Consider the following 21461-nt stretch of genomic DNA (forward strand, 5'->3'; position numbering starts at 1 on the left):
CCGCCTGCCTCTGCCTCCTGAGTGCTGGGATTAAAGGCGTGCGCCACCACGCCCAGCTAATTTTGTTTTTCTTAACAGTTAAAGAATATTGCATTATGTATATATATGTACCATATTTTCATTATCCATTCATCAGTTGATGGATGTATAGGTTGCTTCCAGTTCCTAAGCAGAGCATCAGTTAACCAGGTAAGAGGTATGTTGGTTAAATTTATGTCAGTTTGACACACGTTAGAGTCTTTTTAAAAGAGGGTCTCTTGTTTGTGAAAATGTCCCACCAGACTGGCTTGTACACATGCCTCCTCATGATTACTTAATGATTAATGTGGGAGTACTGATGGGAGTTGTTCCTGCGTTGTCTAAGGAAGCAGGCTGAGTAAGCCATGGAGAGCAAGCCAGTAAGCAGTCTACTGGCCTCTGCTTCAGTTCCTGCTTCTAGGTCTCTGCCATGAGTCCTTGCTCTCACTTCTTTTGATTATGTACTGCGATGCAGAAGTTTAAGCCAAACAAACCCTTTCTTTCCCAGGTTGATTTTGGTCATGGTGTTTTATCACAAGGTGTGGCTGGCTAACAGGTAGATATGTTCTCAGCTCCTTGAGGAGCCTCCCACTGATTTCATAGTGGCTCTACTAGCTTGCAGTCCCAGCAGTAATGCTCCCTTTCTACGGAAGCTTTTCCAGCACCTGCTGCCATCCGGTGTAGGGTGAAAGATCAGAGTAGTTTTCGTGTGCATTTCCCCAGTGGCTGAGGAGATCAGACTTTCCGGAGGTGTTTGTCAGCTATTTGTGGTTCATATTTTGAGAAAAACTTTTTATTTATATACCCTGTTTTAAAATTGGGTTGTTTTGTTGATACTCAGTTGAGTCTTATTGGTATATTTAAACCTGACACATACATAATTGATAACATTTTTTTCTAATTCTCTAGGCTGCTACTTTGCTCAAATACTGGTGTTCTTTGCTATACAGAAGCGTTGTAGCCTCCTGAGGTAGTTTAGTCGTTGTTAGTCTCATGCCTTGGCTATCCTTGTGCTTTTCAGAAAGTCCTTTCCTGTGACAGTGAGTTCAAGTGCATCTGGTTTGATGCTGAGACCTTCGTCTGGAGCTGAATTTTGTGCAGAGTGATAGATTTCTATCTCTTTCATTCTTCTACAGGCAGCATTCAGTTTGACCAGCACCACTTGTTAAAGATGTTGTATTCTCTTTAGCATGAAGTTTTTGCTTCTTTGTCAAAAATCATGCATCGATAGGTGTGTGGATTTACATCTGGGTCTTCAGTTCTAATTCATTGACCACCATGTCTGCATTTATGGTTATACCATAGTGTTTTTATTACAATGCTCTGAGGTACAGTTTGAAATCTGGGATGGCAACACCTCCAGGAGTTCTTGTATGATTAAGGATTGTTTTAGTTAGCTTGGATTTTTGTTTGTTTCTTTCCCTGTGAAGTTGAAGATTGCGTTTTCATTTTCTGGGAATAATTGAGTAGGAATTTTGATGGGGGTTGGGTTGGATCTGTAGATTGCTTCTGGTACAATTTTGCATGGGGACTTGATTTTTTTTTTTTTTTCAGGACAGGGTTTCTCTGTATAGCCCTGGCTATCCTGGAACTCACTTTGTAGACCAGGCTGGCCTTGAACTCAGAAATCCACCTGCCTCTGCCTCCCAAGTGCTGGGATTAAAGGTGTGTGCCACCACCACCCGGCTTTGTTTTCCCTCTTGTCTGTACTAAACTTCCAATGGGAAGGCATCAAGTGTTTCCTTTTATTTTCAGTATTTAATATAGTATCACTACCTTATCTGTGACAAGGGAGAAGTTTGTTTGCAAGTGTAGACTGAGATCATACTGTAAAGGAACTTGATTCTGAAGCTGAGGGTTTAACTGGGAATTCTATGATGTTGAACAATTTTGAAAGATTTTTGTTAAAGAAAACTTTTCCATGTGTAATGACATCTATAAAGTAGTAATAAGTGTTGTCAAAGGAAAGTCGTAGCTACTGTATTGATACAGTGAGTGGTCATTAGGGTCAAAAATGAGATTAGGCGGTGAAGATAAAGAAGGGCTGACGTGTGCACTCCATCGTGAGGTGAACAAACAGTTCTTCACAGAAAAGAGCAAGAAGGTTCTGACTCTCAGGGTTAGTTCAGAGACACGATCCGAGTGCTAATAATAGAACTAACTGTAGAGTCTGTGGAGTACCCTGAGGATGATTATAGCAAGAGATGGTGGCTTCTTCTAGGTGGCAGTGTAAAATATGTGTGTGTGTGGGGGGGTATGTGTGTATCCATAGGAACTTGTGATGCTGGTCGTTTCCATTACTCTTGGCCAAAAAGAGGAGGGAGGGGCCACATGGATGTCTTCAGTTAACACTAAACCTGTGGCGCCTGTCAGCATCTGGAGCATATATCAAGCATATACCAAGAGTCTCAAGCATCCTAGCTCTCTCGGTGGCCATTCACATCTCAAGCCCCCAAGCCACTCTCATGGCCCCTGCATCTCTGGGCTACTCGTTCTTGTCAGAACCCAGCCAGGCTCACCATTCTGCAGCTCTTGCTGTTCTCTGTATTCTCTCCTCTCACTTTCTCCCTAACTCTCTCGCTCTGCTTCTCTTACTCTTTCTTTTCTAGTCCTTACTTACTGCTATTCTTTGACACAGTTAGCCCTGGCCATGTCCAATCTACTGGCCATTGTCTAATCTCTCTTTCTCTTTCTTCTTTCTTTCAAATGCCTCTGTTTCTCTTTCTCTCTGTGTGTGTTTATGTGTCTGTCTCTGTCTCTCTCTGTCACTGTGAGACCCTGGCCAGTATTGAACTTACCATGTATCTAATCCAATATCGCACCTTCAGTAATCCTTTTGCTTCTGTCTCTTAAGAGCTGGGACTTCAGGCATGTGTGCTATTATATTCAAGTTTTTGAGCAATTATATATTATTTATATTATTGCTCCTTTAAGATAGGGCTTTTCTTTTTCCTTTGTCTTTTAACTATTGAAATATGTAGTGTTTCAGTTACTTTTTTTCTCACTTTACTAGGAGTTTCCAGAGTTTCTTGTGTCTGAGGCTGTCTGTCTTTTATCAGGTGAGCTCATTAGCTCATTTGATTGAAGTACATGGTGGTCTCTTATGGAACCTTATTCCTTTGTTGTTAGTCCTCCCTAGAATCTGCAGGTGGTGCTCAGCACTCACTCATCAGGTCCTTGGAGCTAAGAACAGCTTTTACATGTTTACAAGGGTTTCAAAAAGAAAGTATGTGACAAACCACATGAATCATTACAGAACAAATATTCGGACTTTTTACAGTGTTAAATGTCACCGCTCTTTGTTCCATCTAGATGCTAATGATTACAAATAACAGCAGCTGTTACTTCATCTTGAAATAAGCCAGGAAGAGCTTTTGTGACATGTCTCCTTCTAAGATCAGTTTTAACAGTTTTCTCAGATAATAGCTATATATGTCATATATATGTTGTCTTTCTCTATTGACTGCTGAGACACACATTAGTGTGTGAGCTCTACATTGGAGCTCACCTGTTACAGCATGTTCACTTTTCACACATATATGAAGGAACATTGTTTGTAGGTTGTACAGGCATGTGCTCTTTTATGTGTATATCGTATATGTATATTTTATAGGTTGGGGTAAAATACCTTTAAAATTTTCAACTCACATTGTCAACATTTTTTCTAGTTTGAAACAAGTGAGTTTTAAATTTCTATGAATACAATAGCACTGATTCAATTAACCAGTAACACTAGATTAAAAGTTGTAAATAAATAATAAGAACTTGTTTTGCTAATTATATTATTTTTGGGTTATTTTCCTGCTTTAAAGAATTCTTAAACATGACTTATTTATTCATGATGATTTTATAACACTTTTAAATAATGAGTTTCCAAGGGACTACATGAAAGAACTCTTTGGTCCTAATGTCAAATTGGCCATGTACCTTCTGCATAGGAAGTGTTCAGTGGATTTCTGATTAGCCTGTGTAGTGCATAGTCAGTCTAACGCATCATTATATCCTGAGCCAAGGTAAGGTGGTTTGTTCTGTGATGTTTTTAAATTCAGATCATGTTTTGCTTTGGAAATACATTAAGATATTTTTTAGAAAGGGAAAACATAGCAATGGAATGTATGTGAGATACATCGGGGTTTTTTAAATCACTCCTTATAAATCTAGTTATAGATTTCCAAGGAGCACTAAGGAGATTCAAACTATGACCTCAGGAGCCAGATCCTCTTAGCCCTCATATGAGATTCTTTATCTTTAATTCTGCTTTAAGACCTTGAAGTTATTGTGATAGATATAAAGGTTTTTTGACTAATTATAAATATTATAGCAATTTGAAGAATTAAGTTCTTTTAGTATTTGTGAAAAAATTTTGTTTTTTATTAGACCATATAAAATATTTTAAAACTTTTTGACTTTTATAGTTTATGCTGCAAAATAATTGAATCAGTCCAGTTCAGTAAGCATTTATTGACTAGTTAGGTACTGTGTTAGGCCCTGGAGAGCCAAATGAATAAGACATGATATTTACTCTCAGGAAATATGAACAGATAAATTGTAAAACTCTGTATCCAATGGTGTGGTGAGACATGCTGAAAGTATTGCAGATGGTTTCCTAGCCCGAGGTGATTGCGATCGGCTGTTTGGGGGAAGGTAAGCGGAGTATATTTAGATTTTGAGTGGAGGAGTGCACTGTGTTCAGCAAGAAGGAAATGGAGAGACTGTTCAGTCAGGGCTGGAGCTCAGCTGGAGACCTGTAGCGGTGGGAAAGAAAGAAAGGTGAGTTCATCTTGTACCAGGGAAGATGCTGAAATTTTTGCCTTTTACCTCAGTGGCTTTCAAAAATTAAAAAAAAAATCTTTAGAGTTCTTTACTCAAATGGAATTTTACATGAAAGCCAGTCAATAGATTTGATAGGAAGGAGTACAGTGGAGAATTTAAACTCAATAGTTGAATTGAGTTGTATTCAGTGGGAGCCGATGATTGATTGGGTCTGAGTAATAAGGAAGGTTTATCCAAAGGTCCCCTGATTGACTGACTGGAAAGTGGCTCTATCAAGTCTGATATTGAATGTATGAGGAGGTTTTATAGGGACAGTGAAGAGCTGTTTGCTTGGTTTATGGTAAACCTGAAGTGCCTGTGTGTTACATATGTCAGGATGTTTGTCAGGTGGTGTAATTTAAGGGGTTGAAACTTGAGGGATTGGTAGGGTAAAGGGATGCATATATTAATGAATTCTTGATATATATATATATATATATATATATATATATATATATATATATGTGTGTGTGTGTGTAAGTATATGAAATACATATGAATATATAAAAATAAATGTATTTATTCATATATCATATATGTGAATACACATGATATATGCTATATATGGATATGTAAGTATATATGACTATATGTATAAATAAATATATTCACATTTATAAATAATATATCTGAAAAAGTATATATGGCTGGTTCTTAATTCTATGGAGTAAGTGAGATCATTCGTTCATATGAAGACTCTTAGAAATAGGAGCTTTAAAGGGAGCATGATGAGGAAGGATTAGTTAGGAGGAGGAGGGACTATCTGAGGAGAAGCAGGAGAATGTGCTGGTCAGCAGAGGCAAGAGGTGCAAGGTAGAGGAGGAGATGGCTGTGTGAAATGCAGTCAGTGTTCCACCTCCAAGGACCAGGTCCGGCTGGCAGTCAGGTCAGGTATCCTTTCCAAGGGCAAGGCTGGGCTGTAAAGGACTGAAGAGGACAGAAAAGTGCAATGGAAAGATCAGGAGAAGTTGTCTGAGCAGAGATGGGAGGAGTGAGAGAGCAGAGCGGTGGATGTGTCGTTTTGGAGACAGCAGAGAGTGCCCTTGGCTGAGGACAAAGAGCCAGCGGGAGGTGGGGCCTCAAGAAGGCAAAAGGAGAATTGGTTATTGATAAATGAGGAAATGCTCGTGCATTTAAGGGAAATCTATGGGGATGCAGGGCACTGCAGGAGGGAGCTGAGTGACAGAGGCTCAGGGCAGAGGAAGCCAAGAACAAAGAGAAAGAGGGGCTAAATGTGCAGTTGTGATGGGCTAGAATAAAGGCACATGGGAAACAGAGGGTGCATTTTCTTACTGTTGCAAAATTGCAGTCCTGTGAGGATGCTGCAAGGTAGCTCTGAAGGAATGGTTATGGCCAAGCATAGGGTCCCAGTTGGATGGCGGAGGATGAGTGGTGGTCTTTGAGGAACTTCCGCTGACAGAAGGCCCTTATGGTGGCGGTTACCAGACTGCGCTGCACATTGAAATCACCTGGGATCTCTAAAAATCGCCTGCTGCCCAGCTCCCACCATGGCCTTTCAGACTCAGTTTATGTGCAGGTCTAGCAGTGCCCTGAGAGCTGTGAGAGGCCCTCAGGTCAGTCTGAGGCAGCAGCTGTGAGAGTGAAGAGCAGCTGTGGGCAGTTCTCAACTGTAGAAAGTCAGGACATGAATGCTCAGAGTGTCTCAGTCGGGGTCCTGGTGAGCATGGCTCCGCAGTGTCCAGCTCAGTCCGCAGAGGGCATCACGACTGGAGTAGAGACAGCCGAGGACCTGTGAGGCTCTCTGTAACTCTCTGTTTTGGGTGATTAAAAAATGCTGTTCAAGACTCTGCTGTTTCCCGGTAGGTCAAGAGCCTCATAATAAGGACACAGTGCCAGCCAAAAGGCTTTGGACAGGAACAGGATGGAGAATAGGTTTACGGATAGCACTTTCAGGGCTGGAGAGATGGTTCAGTGGTTAAGAGCACTGACTGCTCTTCCAAAGGTCCTGAGTTCAAATCCCAGCAACCACATGGTGGCTCACAACCATCTGTAATGAGATCTGATGCCCTCTTCTGGGGTGTCTGAAGACAGCTACAGTGTACTTACATATAACAATAAATAAATCTTAAAAAAAAAAAAAAAGAATAGCACTTTCCCATGTACCTAGTCAAATAATAGCTTAAAATTCATGCAGATAACCTCCCTTTGAACAAACTAGTAATGAAACTAGCAGTATATTTTTAAGAGCAAGTGCAGCATCAGAAATCCATCATTTTTGCTGTGTGATAGTAAACATCCTAGCTACAGAACCAGTATCTGTGCATGTGCCATAAAACCTTTGTGCCATCCCTTGTTATGTCACGCGAATGACATGCACTTAGAATACCAAGTGTTCTTAACTGTGTTGCCACATGCTAATACAACTATAAGAAACACAAAACTAGTTCCGCTAGCAAAATAAGCAAATGTAACCTTAGTGATTTGCTTTGTTACTAAGTGATTCTGTGCTTATGCTATGGTCCCCTCTACCTGGAATTGTTTTACATCTTTTAAGAGAGTCCCTGAACCACTAGTAGCCACAGGTCATAAACTGAAGGTCTCTTATCTATTTGGATGGTTATTCCTAGAATGTCCAGGAAGGCTATGGATCTATGACTCTGACGTTGAAGTTTTAATCTTTTTTTCAATATGGAACTCATATAGTGACATATATATGACTTGGTATTGCACACTCTAAATTAAAAATACAGCAGGGGTTTTCATGGCGTGTGCGTCCAACAGGGATCTTTGGAGTTTGTATCCCTTGACCACAGCTCTCCCTAACATAGCCGTTCCCCACTGCAGTCCCCACAGGTAGTTTAACTGTTTTCATGGATCTCTTTGACGAGTGCATTTGGTATAAAATGAGAGGAGAGTACTGTGTGTATTACCTATCAGCCGCTCTCAGCTCCTGAAGTAGGTAGTCATTTTGTTATATGGCAAACAGAAAGTCTGGAACTAGGAAGTTAGCTGCTCATGTAAGAGTCTGCGTTGCAACAGAGGGCTTCTTGTTTTGTGTTTGGGGCTCTTGGTTCTTTGGCTGGAGTTGAAAGTTGATTCCCTGGGTTGCTGTTGAATTTTACTAAATTAATTTTTGGTCTTAACATTATTTAATAATTATTGTGTAGTAATAGCATCCAGTTTTTAGACGTAATAACTTGAAAATGTGTTTCCTATGTAAGATGTACCATTTGCATTTGATATTTATAATTACACATTATTTATGTTCTGTTAAATAAATTCCATTAAAATATAAAAGCTGCACTCCTTGATATGTTTAATATCATCTCTTGGTTTGTGTTTAGTTAGGTGCTTGTTAGTGGAAGCACATGGAAAGAAGAGGAAGAGATAGGAAGAGTATTACTGTATTATCAATCACACACGATCATGAGTTCTCATCCCATCCAAGAACAGACTGTTCCGGACGAGCTCAGCATGCTCAGGGTGGTGTGGTCCCTGACATACTGTTGAATCCCAGTGTGACTGGATTCTCCGAGGCACTCCGCTTAGCCTACCCACCAGCATGAAGGAACACTAGTGCGGCAGCAGAGGGCGCCAGACAGCCATGTTGGGTGGACTCATTTCCTTGCTGGTTTTCCACCGCCTCCTATCTCTTCCCTTCTCCTTCCTCCCTCTCTCTTTTTCTTGATATGGAGAGTAGTTAATGGGGAAGCCATGTTGTGAATATTTTCTAGTAGGTTGGGAGGATTTCTCTCAGCTACCTTAGAGTATTTTAAAAGTATAATAGGACATCTATTTATTTTTATTCAGTGTACCTTTTACATTTGTTATTATGCATGAGAACTTTAGAAATCTCTTTAAAGTACTTTTGTCAATAAGATATCATCTACCAAATCAAGGGGAAAATTATCGTTCCTTTCTATTTCCTGTCCAAATAGTTTTTGATATTAAATCAATTTTTATACCGTACATAAGAAACTTAAGTTATTTAAGATGTCTATTATAAATATTATATCTATTCAGTTATACATTTCATACAGTAGTAAATTCATATTTGTTAGGCATAATTTTCTTTTGCAGTCTGTTTTATTCAGCATTTATTTAAAGAGGAAAGAGGAATCTGTGCATGTCAGATGTATGCTCATTTTCTAACCTGTCCTAAGGGTCTTTAACCACTGATTTCAAAGCTGTATGCATGTTTGTTTGTATGTATGCATGTATGTATGTATGTATACATTTTACTGACTATGGAGACTCATTTGTTAAAGTGGCCACTATACAAGTGTCTGAGTTTGAGTCCCAGAACCTGTGCATGGTCATGGCAGTGCATGTAATCTCAGTGCTGGAGAGGTGGCACAGGGTGAGCTGAATCAGTAAGCCCTAGGTTCAGGAAGATGCTCTGTTTAAAAAGCTGTGGCTAAGAGGAAGACATCTCACATCAGCCTTGGCCTGCATGAGCACGTGCATGCACCCACCCTGACACATGACACATATACCTGACACACAGTGACACACACACCACACACGTCAGTGTTTCTGCTTTGCACTTGATTTGGAATATCAGCAGCATAATACTTGGTAGTGCAAATCAACTCTATTTTTAGATAAAACCCATATCAAATGATATTATAGATTTGATTCAGGAAGAATAATAAATCACAAGACTATTTAAAGATAGCATTGAAAACTGTGCTATTGAACAATGATTTCAAAGTAAGTGAGCTTTCAAGTCAGGATCAATGAAGTGAATGGTGAGAGAGTAAGGTTTCCTGTAGACGGTGGATAAAATGGAATACACTTAAAATCCGAAACCCATTAAAGATACATAGAACATAATCGTGGTATTCAGAGACAAAGCTCTCAGATGTCTCATGGATATGATCTCATCTAGAATATATTCAATGATATAAAATGATGAAAACTTACATCTACATGTCATGACTTTTTCTGCTGAACATTCTGGATTGTTACATTTTGTTTGTGGAGCCTACCGTATCTGAAATGTGTGTGCTGAGGTCATGCGTATAGATGGACCTGCTTGCAGGGTGAGAGCTCTGTCGTTTGTTCGTTCTGGGTTTTGCATGAGAGACGTTTCCTTGCCTCAGGTTTATGTTCTGATATGAGAACATTATTTTTCCCCTAGGTTTTCTTTTTTGTTGTTATTTTTAAAGTAAGTTTTCCTTAAGATTTTAAATGGTGTCGGGCATGTTGGCAGATGTCTTTAAAACCCCAGCACTGTGGAAGCAGAGGCAGGTGGGTTTCTGTGTTTCCAGGACAGCCAAGGATACATAGAGAGAACTTGTCTGAAAACAAAAAAAAATAAAACAAAAGAAATCTCACATGGTTAAAGACATACTTCCTCCACATAGAAAATGAAAATTACAATAAATTAGATACTTGAAATAGGCATTAAATCTGTTTAATAGCCTGTTATTACAGTTGCATTCAGTAGCAAGTTGGAGACTCAGTCATTTGTATATACTTTATAATTTAACTTTCCATGTTAGTCATTGTTAAGTAGATTTTCAGCTATTTATTTTTAAGGACAAATACTTTGTTTTCTCCCAGGCATATTATCTACAATCGGTCACTCCTCATATAACTGTTGAACTGACTTGAATCCTGTTGGTTAAAGGTGAACTGTTCCTACACACTCCAGCGGTTCTAACAACTGGACAGAGTGAGCCTTCTAGAGTGTCCTCATTAGTTAGCTTTGAGATTCTGACAATATATGATGATTTGAATATAGCAGTCGGGTCCCAGGTGTGCATATTTTATCATTAACCCAAGAAAACTTCGGAATTTACTAGACGTTTTTGTTCCTTTTCCTATCGTTCGTCTTAGCACCACACACTAGAGAACTAGGCATGAGAGTGATGAACTCAGCCATTTCTTTACCTTTAGCCAAAATATCACTCTCACAGCTTTGGTGGGCATCTGTTATTTGTTGTGACAAGTTTTCTGTCAGGGAATTGGTTATGAGGTTTTGGTGATGTGAGAAATGACAGCTCATCTACTGAGTGATGCTGAGTCGTCTTCTCTCCATTTGCCTTCAGCCTTATTCTGAAAAAAATATGTGTGATGGTATATGTATGTATATACATATATATATATATTTGTCTTGGTGTTGTTCCTTTTTATGTTTTACGTTCTCTTTTTGTGTACATTGCTATTAATTTCAGATTCAGCTTTTAATCACACACAGCACATTCAGTAGCTTTGAGAGGTTGTAACAAAGAGCCTTAAAAGCTCACACGTAGACATGGTATTAATTAGATAAGGATTTTGTTGTGAGCATGTGGCTGTCTGCTGGAGCACCTTCAGAAAGAGATACAGATGCCTGCAGAGCTGGGGTGCTGATGGGCACATGTGTGGCTGACATCACATGAGACGCCCTGAAGTCTGTCCACCTTGTGTTTTCCCTCTTGCTTTTTTTTTTTTTTTTTTTTTTTCAAACCCTTCTCACTGCTTCAGGAACTTTTTAGCCAGACTTGTTTGATTTTATGTTCTTTGACTGACAATAGTCTCTTTCTCATAAAAGAATGTTGCCAATATTTTGTGGAAAGGACATTATCTTCAGGAGCACTGTGGAGACTTTTCGTTTTACTTGATGCTATTATGTATTCCTTCACACCTCTTCTCAGCGTTGTGCACTGAAGACTGCAGTATTTCGGTGATGTAGCCAGTGATAATAATGAGGACAGTTCCCGAGCTAGAGCAACAGCTTAGTATTTAGTAGCTGTGATTATTAACAATAATTTTTATATCAGTATTATACTGGACATAATCCTCATATGTAAGTTCCAGCATGATTCTCTTGAGTTAGTGCTCGTTGATACCAAAGCATCAAGCATAGTGCCTAAGGTTACATGTGCCATGTTTGAAAGGCAGATGTGTCCCATCGCTCACATTTCTTGGTGTTACTGCACCTTTAACTTGCTCCCACTTCATGTTCACGACCCCGCTCTTGTTCCTGTTAAGCTAGCATCGCTGAATCTGGTCATGTGACTCCATCATTTGAATAGTTGTTCTCTGACATTACTGTGTAAAATTGTCTGTTTCATATACCTAAGGGAATTCACTAGATTCGTCTGCATTCCTAGCCACAGTAACCCAGCTCTGACGCTCAGGTCCAGGAGCCTGTATTTTACCAGAACTGATGATTCTGCTTTAGTGGTGTTCTGGTTTGCAGAAATGAAGTTCAAAAGCTGCAGCGTGATCTTGGAAGCTCTTAGTGAACCGTGGCCTCAGTTCTTCCTCTTGCTCACCAGTGGGTTCTTCAGCACCCACCCTGTGACTCCCACTGCCACTTCCTTTACTATAGCTTGCTTTCTTTCCATGTGAGTGTTTCCTGCTTGTTCCAGTTCGCTCCCTGTAAATCACCCGAGATAGATTGCTCTGCTCTGCTCCCTTTGTTTCATATTGACTGTTAAGTAGTATAACTTTATCTTATTTGGTATATTCTCTAGGTTGTTTTACTGTAGTATAGAAAGATTTGTATCCTATAAACATCATTCAATTCAGAGAAGCTTATATAATGACAATAAGTCAGTGATAACATCTGCTTGAATAATTGTGTGAGTGATTTTGGATACTGAACAACTTGAGATGTTTTGTGAATGATGCTAGAGGAGATGGAGAAGGAACGTGGTCCTAGTGTAAATGTGTGCAAATGTCCACCTCTTGGAAACTCTTTCTGGAAGGTATGAATGGAAGGTTGTGTTGCGTTATAGGATGGTGTTGAGAGGTGAAATAGGGACCAGCAGTAGTATGTTCTGAACAACATCTTGTGCTTTGCAAGGAAGTCTAGACTTCTCAAGTTACAAAATGCTATTGATGAATTCAACCTAACACATAGTCAGGATGGATGGAAATGGAGACAGGGTGCCAGTTAAGGGACTTATTGTAACTGTTTCATGAAGAGTTGATGAGCAATAGGAATACTTTTGTAAGATATTTTTAGTGTTCTTTGTTTATTCAGTCTGACTCTCTGGTTGCAAGGAATGAATAAAGCATAGTTAGTTTGTTCATGTTTTGAAATTATCTCACAGAGTAAGGAAATTATAAGTGACTAAAATAATAACCATATAAATATTTCTGAGATATCCAAGTATCTGGTGCATGGTAGATGCAAAGTGTTGGGGAGCTAACCTCTATGGGCTAAGCTTTCTCTGGGATAATTAAGAGTCCTCAGCATAAATGAGATATAGTTAACAAAGAAAATGTATATATTTAAGGCACTCACCATACTGTTTTGATGTGCAACTATGCTGTGATTGAGAATTAGGGTCATGTAGGATTGAAGGACATGGCGGAGAATGAGTGAAGACTCATGTCAAAGGACAAATGGGAGGAGCTATGTGTCAGGGCTCACAGACATGGTTTAGGAGCCCAATGAAGCTAAAAGGAGAGTTTATAAGTGATCCTTTAATTTGGGCTGAAGGAATTTATATTTTATTTTATAGTTTTAATTTTCTAGTTATGAAAAATAGCATGTGTTAATTATGTGCAATTATATATATGTGTGTGTATATATATATGTGTATATATGGGTATATAAGCATATATATATATATATATATATATATATATATAAAATCTGAATAAAACATTCTATGATTACATTAGAACAGTAATTGCTGTTACATTCTAGCTAACATTTCTTCCCATCCTCTCTTGAAACATTTGTATATGTGCATGTCTGAATCTCACACATATACATGCACATACACAAGCACCTCCTAAGCAAAGTGTACAGTGTACACTCATCTCCACAAGCCATTGTCAGATAGAGAAAAAAGTGGAGCACCTGCCCTCAGAGTTGTCCCTAGATGCTCTCCACTCTCACGGATTGGAGGGCTAACAGGACAGTAAGGAAAGGGCAGACATAGAAGAAACACAGATTGCCGTACTTATGTGATCTAAAAACCAAAGACCTGATTGTGTCTTTATGGAGAGACTTTGTAAGCGGTAAAAGGATTCCAATGTGTGGGCTGCAGACGGACCTGCAGCTTCTGCTGGGCACCCACCCTTCATTTTCAGAGTCCCCTGATGTCGCCAAAACCAATTGTATGGAGACTCCCACTTGAGTAATAAGCTTTTATTAATGTATACTTGGTTTTAATTAATTGTTATTCTAATGATTATGTCAGTGTAAAGTTCTCATAATTGCATACGCTCATATCTTTTACATGTTGCTGGTTGATAAAGATATGTTAATGACCCAGAAGCCCTAAAAGGACAGCTTCATAAGCATTTTAATTCAGCTACTTATTGCTCATTAATGAATGTTGGAATTAAACACTTTGAATTGTAACTGTTTTTTAAAAATATTTGTTACAGGGTAATTTACCTAAATATTCTCATAACTCCCTGATGGTTCAAGCAATAAAGACAAACCTAACAGACCCGGATATCCATGTGCTTTTCTTTGATGTGGAAGCTTTGATTATTCAACTCCTGACTGAAGAAGCCTCTAGGCCGAATACTGCACTTATTTCCCCAGAGAATCTGCAGAAAGCATCTGGCAGTTCAGACAAAGGGGGCTCTTTCCTAACTGGAAAACGAGCAGCAGTTCTTTTCCAGCAAGTGAAAGAAACTATCAAAGAGAACATAAAGGAGCACCTCCTCGATGAGGAGGAGGATGAGGAGGAGGCGATGAGGCAGAGGAGGGAAGAAAGTGACCCTGAGTACCGGGCCAGCAAGTCCAAGCCACTGACCCTACTAGAATACAACCTTACTATGGATACCGCAAAATTATTCATGTCCTGTCTCCACGCCTGGGGCTTGAATGAAGTTCTGGATGAAGTTTGTCTCGATCGCCTCGGAATGCTGAAACCACACTGCACGGTGTCCTTTGGTCTCCTATCGCGAGGAGGGCATATGTCGCTGATGCTTCCTGGTTATAATCAGGCCGCTGGAAAACTGCTGCCTGCGAAAGCAGAAGTGGGAAGGAAGCTGCCAGCAGCGGAGGGCGTAGGCAAGGGGACCTACACAGTGTCTCGAGCAGTCACCACTCAGCATCTGTTGTCTATCATATCCCTGGCAAATACTTTGATGAGTATGACCAATGCAACTTTCATTGGAGATCACATGAAGAAGGGCCCCACCAGGTGTGACTATGAAGTTTAATCTTATTCTTTGGTTTCGAAAGGGCTAAGAGAACCATACTCCGTAATTGTTGTTTGGCTTTGCAAACCTTTTCTGCTTTAGTCATGTTAGGGATTTCCCATTTAAACTGTAAAACAGACATTTCTAAAATGCCGAGTTTAAAACACAATAAAATTATAACAATACACACATACACACACCTGTATATGTATATATGTATGTAGATGCATTTAGTTGCTATTTTAAGTGGATTTACAATGTAGGAGTTGGTCATAAAGGATAATTCTTGAGTAAATAAAATCTTAAAAATTTTTTTAAGATTTTTTTTTTCTGTCATAACCCTGATTGGTCTGGAATTCAATATAGACAAGATTGGCCTTGAATTCACAGACTGGCCTAACTCTGCCTCCTGATTATTGGGGTTAAAGGCATGTGTGACCAAGAATGACAGTTTTTATTGTTTAATTGTGTGCGTATAGTTGGGTCTGTGCATATGCGAATGCAGGTGCTTGTGGCTTTCAGGAAAGGGAGTTATCCTCCGGAGGTGGCGTTAAATGTGGTTCTGAGCTGCCCACTGTGGGCTTTGGACACCACTCTGGTCCTCTGCAAGGGCAGTATACGCTTTTACCTGCTGAGCCGTGTCTTCTAGCTCTATAAATATAACCTTAAATTTATAGCTTCTGGAGGTTTGAACTGACATTCAGTTTAAAATGTGTGTCTGTTCACAGTGTTTCTCCTTGTAATCTGTATCCAGTTATCCGCACTGGGGTGTGGGAATGAGTACAGTCCATAATCTGAAAGAGGAAAGAAAAATAACTTTAAAAACAATACTTTTTAAACAGACTATTTTGATGTTTTTACAATGCTTAGCCTGAATGCTATTTTCCATTTTTCCAAAGTTATAAAGACAACTTATTATTACACTTCATGAAATGTTAGCATGTGAAGTTTTTGTTGTTGTTGTTGTTTTTTTTTTAAAGATTTATTTATTTATTATATGTAAGAACACTGTAGCTGTCTTCAGACACTCCAGAAGAAGGAGTCAGATCTTGTTACGGATGGTTATGAGCCACCATGTGGTTGCTGGGATTTGAACTCNGGACCTTNGGAAGAGCAGTCGGGTGCTCTTNCCCACTGAGCCATCTCACCAGCCCTTTGTTTTGTTTTGTTTTGTTTTGTTTTTTTTAAAAAAAAACTAAAAGACACATACGTAGCATTTATTTCATGTCTTGTTCTGTTCTGGCTACTTTTATAAAAACTCAGTATCCTTAATCCTGCAAATACTTTGATATATTGAATTGCTGAGCCAGAATCCAAATGAGACAGTTTATCTGTGGATTTGAAGATTTGTTTATGCTTTATTGCCATGTATATGGATACTTTTCAGATTAGTGTATTCCTCCATGAATTCCTGTGCCCTAGTGACAGTGGGGTAGGCTGAACTCCTGGGATGTTAACAGGAAGAAGAGAAGGCTAAGATGATTTCAACTTGTCAGCTGTAGTTCACTGGAGCATTCAAACTTATGTGTAAAGACTTCACAGGAAGTCTACACTTTAGTTACAAAAGTTTGTTATTTTCTGCCTCATAGTCATGGAATTATTTTACTGGAATTTGAAAAGGATAGTGTAAATATGTATGAAACTTAGAAAAAGGTCATCTTCTTGAAATACTAAGTTGCAAATGTTCGGTGTGTGTTTGTTTTTCATCTAAAGAGTAGCAATTTGAACCTCTCTGGAAATAGGAAAATGTTCAGTGTTTCTTTCTTCTTTTAAAGGCCGCCTAGACCTGGCACCCCAGACCTTTCTAAGGCAAGGGATTCCCCTCCAGCCTCCAGTAACATTGTGCAAGGACAGATTAAACAAGGTAAAATTGAATCTTATACGTAATTGACCTGATGTTTCAGCTGTAGGAACGGAGAAGGGCATCGCTAATGTATAATCATAATATTTTCTCTGTCTCAGATTGTTAAAAGGGAGAAAAGTTGTTAGATTCCAGATGTAAATATGGATAATTAAGATGTCAGTTAAAAATAAATCAGATTTATTTGGAAATTGATAACTGAGCATATTTCAGATAATTTTATTATATGGTCTTTGGTCTAATTTGTATGTATTAGGGCCACCTTCATTTGACAACACTAGCTAGCTCTGTGTGTCTTAAGTTTAAAAGTTATACCTACCTATTTTTAACTCTGTTTGGGAATGTTTGAATTCACAGATTTATGCTGTGACTTGTATTCTGATGTTTGCTAGTGGTGTCTGTGTTGCTATTCACAAGTCAAAGTGCCTATTAAACTGTTCTTTGTATTTAAATAATGATATTCTGTAACTTTCATTTTTAGCTTTGTGTTTCATTAGTGAGTAGGAGGGGAAAGGCTGAATTTCTCCCTTTGAAGTCAATCCTAACAGTTTCCGTGAATTAACATACTATTACCCTTTATGTATATTTTCTAGCCTTCTAATACTAACAAATGAAATACTGACCCCCCTCAAGAATGTTAGGAGGCCATTTGTGCTCACATAAGTATCTTGGGCCAAGGTCAATGCTGAGTTTCCTGGAGTGAGATGATGTTTAAAATACTTAAACGGTGGCATGCCTGTGTTTTAGACAATAGGATATACTGTCATTATATGGACAGTTAGCTCCGGTGCTCTGCACCCTTCCTTTCTAGTTCTTTAGATCTATGGGCCCCTTTCCCATTTCTCTGTCCTTTAGTAAAGTTATAGTATCATTTTTGCATGGTGTACATTATCAATATAAAAATAATATATAGAGGTATTTAGATAATTACATTGTATGCATAGCATACATTATACATGTATAAAAGTGTGCAAAGCACAAATGTATATAATCTGAGCATTCTTACAACCATGGAAGGAGTAGAACTCAGGTGGTGAGCCGGGCATGGTGGCACACACCTTTAATCCCAGCACTTGGGAGGCAGAGGCAGGTGGATTTCTGAGTTCGAGGCCAACCTGGTCTACAGAGTAAGTTCCAGGACAGCCAGGGCTACACAGAGAAACCCTGTCTCGAGAAAAAAAAAAACAAAAAACAAAAACAAAAAACAAACAAACAAACAAACAAAAAGAACTCAGGTGGCGCTTCAGAAACTCCTTTTTTGTTCCCTATTATGTCTCCCTCTGCCACGGGGGCTAAGGGTTGAGCCTCCTTCATCTGGAATCTGAATCTGAAATGATTGAGAATCTGAAACTTGAATGTCTTCAAGATTCTAGAGTATATTTCACATAGTAAATTACAGTCATGTCAAAGGTACACTTAAAGAAAACAGACTGAAGAATAGTTTGTATATAAAACAAATTCTCTGTTTAAACTTTTCTCTGCAATATGATGTGTAATATTTCAGAATTAGAACAAGAAGCACTTCTTAAAATAAAGTGCATTTGGAAATTTTCTGGTGACCTCTTTCCTTTTTATTGATTTATTTTTATTTTTTTCTTTACAGTCATATCATATAATATCATGTATAAATTCATAAACTTTATGGTTTATTTTGCATTTCTTGAGATTTGCTTGAGCTATTTCATTGTACAGGACTCATTTTCTTTTGTCGGGCCTCTGCTATCAGCTTTATCAGTTTTATTGCATTAGAACTAGTTGTTACTTTTGTTGCTATATATTATACTGTTGAATGAATAGACCATTTATATATATTTTCCCTGCTTAGATTTTTTTCCAGTATGCTCTTTATTGCATTAAGAAGATGCCCTAATATTACTAATTTGTTGAGAGTTTAATTTATTAATAGTTACTGGATTTAGTTAGATTTTCTTCCTCTATCTGTTGAAATGATTTTATAATTTTTCTCTATTTTCTTCATGAGGTAAACAATATTGGCTTTTTTTTTTTGTTCGAAAACCACTTGGCATATAGAACATACTTTATTATGACTTATCCGTTTTATAGGTTGTTACATGTAACTTGTAACATTTGTTTAAACTGTGTAGTGGTCATGGGATTTTAGTGTGTAGTTTCATTTCTGGTAATGGCTTTCTGACAGGGTAATGGCCTCAGAGATAGGGAAAGAGGCTTCTTTGACTTTTCTGAGGAGTTTGTATAGATGAATATGACTGACTCTGTTGGGTTGTCTGACCCATTAGCTGAAAGCTGTAGGACTCAAATACATAGATTTTTTTTTAACTATGTATTTTAATTTTTTAATTTATTTTAAGTTATTATGGTTTTTTGTTTTTTGTTTCTGTTTTTTTTTTTGCCTTTTTATTTTAGTAATTTTTCTGCATACACTTTCTATCAAATTTATCAGGTGAAAAGTTATAGAATTCTTAAAATTCTCCTTTTCATTTCTGTTATTCATCATCAATTTTTTTTTAAATGCAGATAACCTAGTATAAAACAATTTTTAGGTCTTCTCTAAGACCAAGCTCTCCTCAGCTGAGTTCTATGGTTTTTCTGCTTTCTAGATGCTTGGTTTATTTTTACTAACATCTTGTTATTTCTAGTTTAAGTTCACTCTTAAATGTTTAGTTTTGAAAGAGAACCTGGGTTTAGTTAGTGAGAGAAGGCGGTTTGCCCTGATGCCCTCATATTTAGTGCTGACATTTCCTCCCAAATACTGCTCGGCGGCAGCTCCACACTTCCCACTGCTGTTCTTTGATTTATCGGAAGTTAATTTAGTTAGTGTATTTAATTTTTCCAACATTTCCAAGATTTTCCAAGAATCTGTCTGGGTTCTCACTGATAGTGAAATAATATTACTTGAATGATTGTATTCTTCTTGAATTTTTCCAATTCACTGTATTTACTTCTTCAAAAATAATTGTATATCTTTGTAGCATATATTTGTTTCAACATATTTGTATATTGTGAAATTGCTAAATCAAGCTAATTATTAAACGTATTTCATTGCCAGCGTGCACACGTACATCTGTGTAGATGTATATGTGCATCCACAGGAAGTGTACAGTCTGCTGTGAGGTGGAGGACTTGATAAAGTCAGGTCAGGTTGTTCGGTGATACCCAGTGTACAGTTGATCATTTTCTACCTTCTTGTCTGTATTAAATAAGTACTGTTAAAGCCTGACAACATAATTAATCATTTGCTATGCTTCCTCTAACTTCTGTAAGTTTTTTTTTCATTTTTTAAAAATCTTTGCTAGTTACATAAACATTTGGACTATCATTCTTATTATTTGGCTCATTTGTTGTTATAAATGCTTGCTTTATGCTTGCTGATATTCTTATTTTTTTTTTCCTAAAATATACTCTGTTTTTAAGACTCAGCATCTTTAGTTACTATTTTAGTCATATAACTTCCCATCTTTTTGCTTTTTGTCTTCTTGGGACTTTGTATTTAAGGTATGTTTCTTGTATAGGCATCGTATAGTCACGTTTTGGTCTTTTAACTAATGTGACTTAATTTGTTTTGATTTTTTTGAGGGTTTCTCTATATAGCCCTGGCTGTCCTCAAATGTGCTATATAGCGCATCCTGGCCTTTCCTTTGCAGAGACTGGTCTGCCTTTGCCTTCCCAATGCAGGAGGGAAGGTGTGTGCCTCCATATCTGGTCATTGATTTGCTTTTTAATTACTTAGACTATTTCCATTTAAGGTATTGTCAGTAGTGTTAGATTTGAGCCTCTCCTTTGCTGTATTTCTAATTGTCCCACGTTCTTTGTTCTTTTCTTTCTTTGGTTATCCTTTGATTAACCAAGCATCTTTGAGTCTATTTCCTGTTTCATAATTTTTATAAAATTGGGCATTATTTTACATAGTGCTTCAAATATTTTTCTCTCCAGTGGTCACATTATATGTATATCATATCATTCTGCTTAAAATTGTCTCATATGCCAATGATGCCTTAAATCCTTAACATTCTATGTATTTGTCTGTTTGCATATGTCTGTGTTAGTTTATTTTCGTGTGTGTGTCTGTGTGTCTGTCCATGCCCACATTGCCATAGGGTGGATGTGGAAGTCAGGACACGTTCCTGGAACTCTCGGGTCTTCAGTTTGGCTGTTCCAGCCTCTACGCACTGAGCCCTCTGACTTGCTAGGCCCGTTTTTTTATTTAGTTTCTATGGCAGTAATTTTGAGCTAATTAGTCATTTTTCATTAGGGTCTTAATTTTCTTAATTTTCTTTAATCCTATCTTAATGTATTTTTAGCCTGGATATTTTTACTACTTTTACTTCTTTACACGTAGAGTCCAGTTGTTGCCCCCCCCCTACTGTCCACCCTCCCACAGTTCCTCATCCTATTTCTCCTCCTCCCCATCTCCAAGAAGATCCCCCTTCACTACTACCACCACCACCCCGGCCCTGCCCAGGCCTCCCGACTCCCTGGGGCCTCAAGCCTTTTGAGGGTTTGGTGCTTCTTCTGTCACTGAGGCCAGACCAGGCCGTCCTTTTTAACTCTCTTAACTCTATCTTTCTTAGAATATATGGGTTATCCAATACTTGTCATATCTTTGCTTGTTCTGAGTTGGTCTGAATTCTTTTTTTTTTTTTTTTTTTTTTTTATTTACATTTCAAATGCTATCCCGAAAGTTCCTCATGTATCCTTGGCTGTCTAGGGGGGATCTTGC

General features: G+C 38.2%; 1 protein-coding gene across 2 annotated transcripts in view; it reads left to right on the top strand.

Moving 5' to 3' along the window:
- Wdr7 (WD repeat domain 7) overlaps positions 1–21461 on the top strand; it is a 277721-nt gene that overhangs the window by 54379 nt on the left and 201881 nt on the right. For both annotated transcript variants that reach the window (XM_021215119.2, XM_021215120.2), the window contains exons 15-16: positions 14134–14903; positions 16677–16765. In XM_021215119.2, coding sequence (XP_021070778.1) covers positions 14134–14903; positions 16677–16765 — 859 coding nt within the window. The remainder of the gene's footprint in view (positions 1–14133; positions 14904–16676; positions 16766–21461) is intronic.

The sequence above is a fragment of the Mus pahari genome, chromosome 15 (genome assembly GCF_900095145.1).
Source record: "Mus pahari chromosome 15, PAHARI_EIJ_v1.1, whole genome shotgun sequence".
NCBI classification, from domain to species: Eukaryota; Metazoa; Chordata; class Mammalia; order Rodentia; family Muridae; genus Mus; species Mus pahari.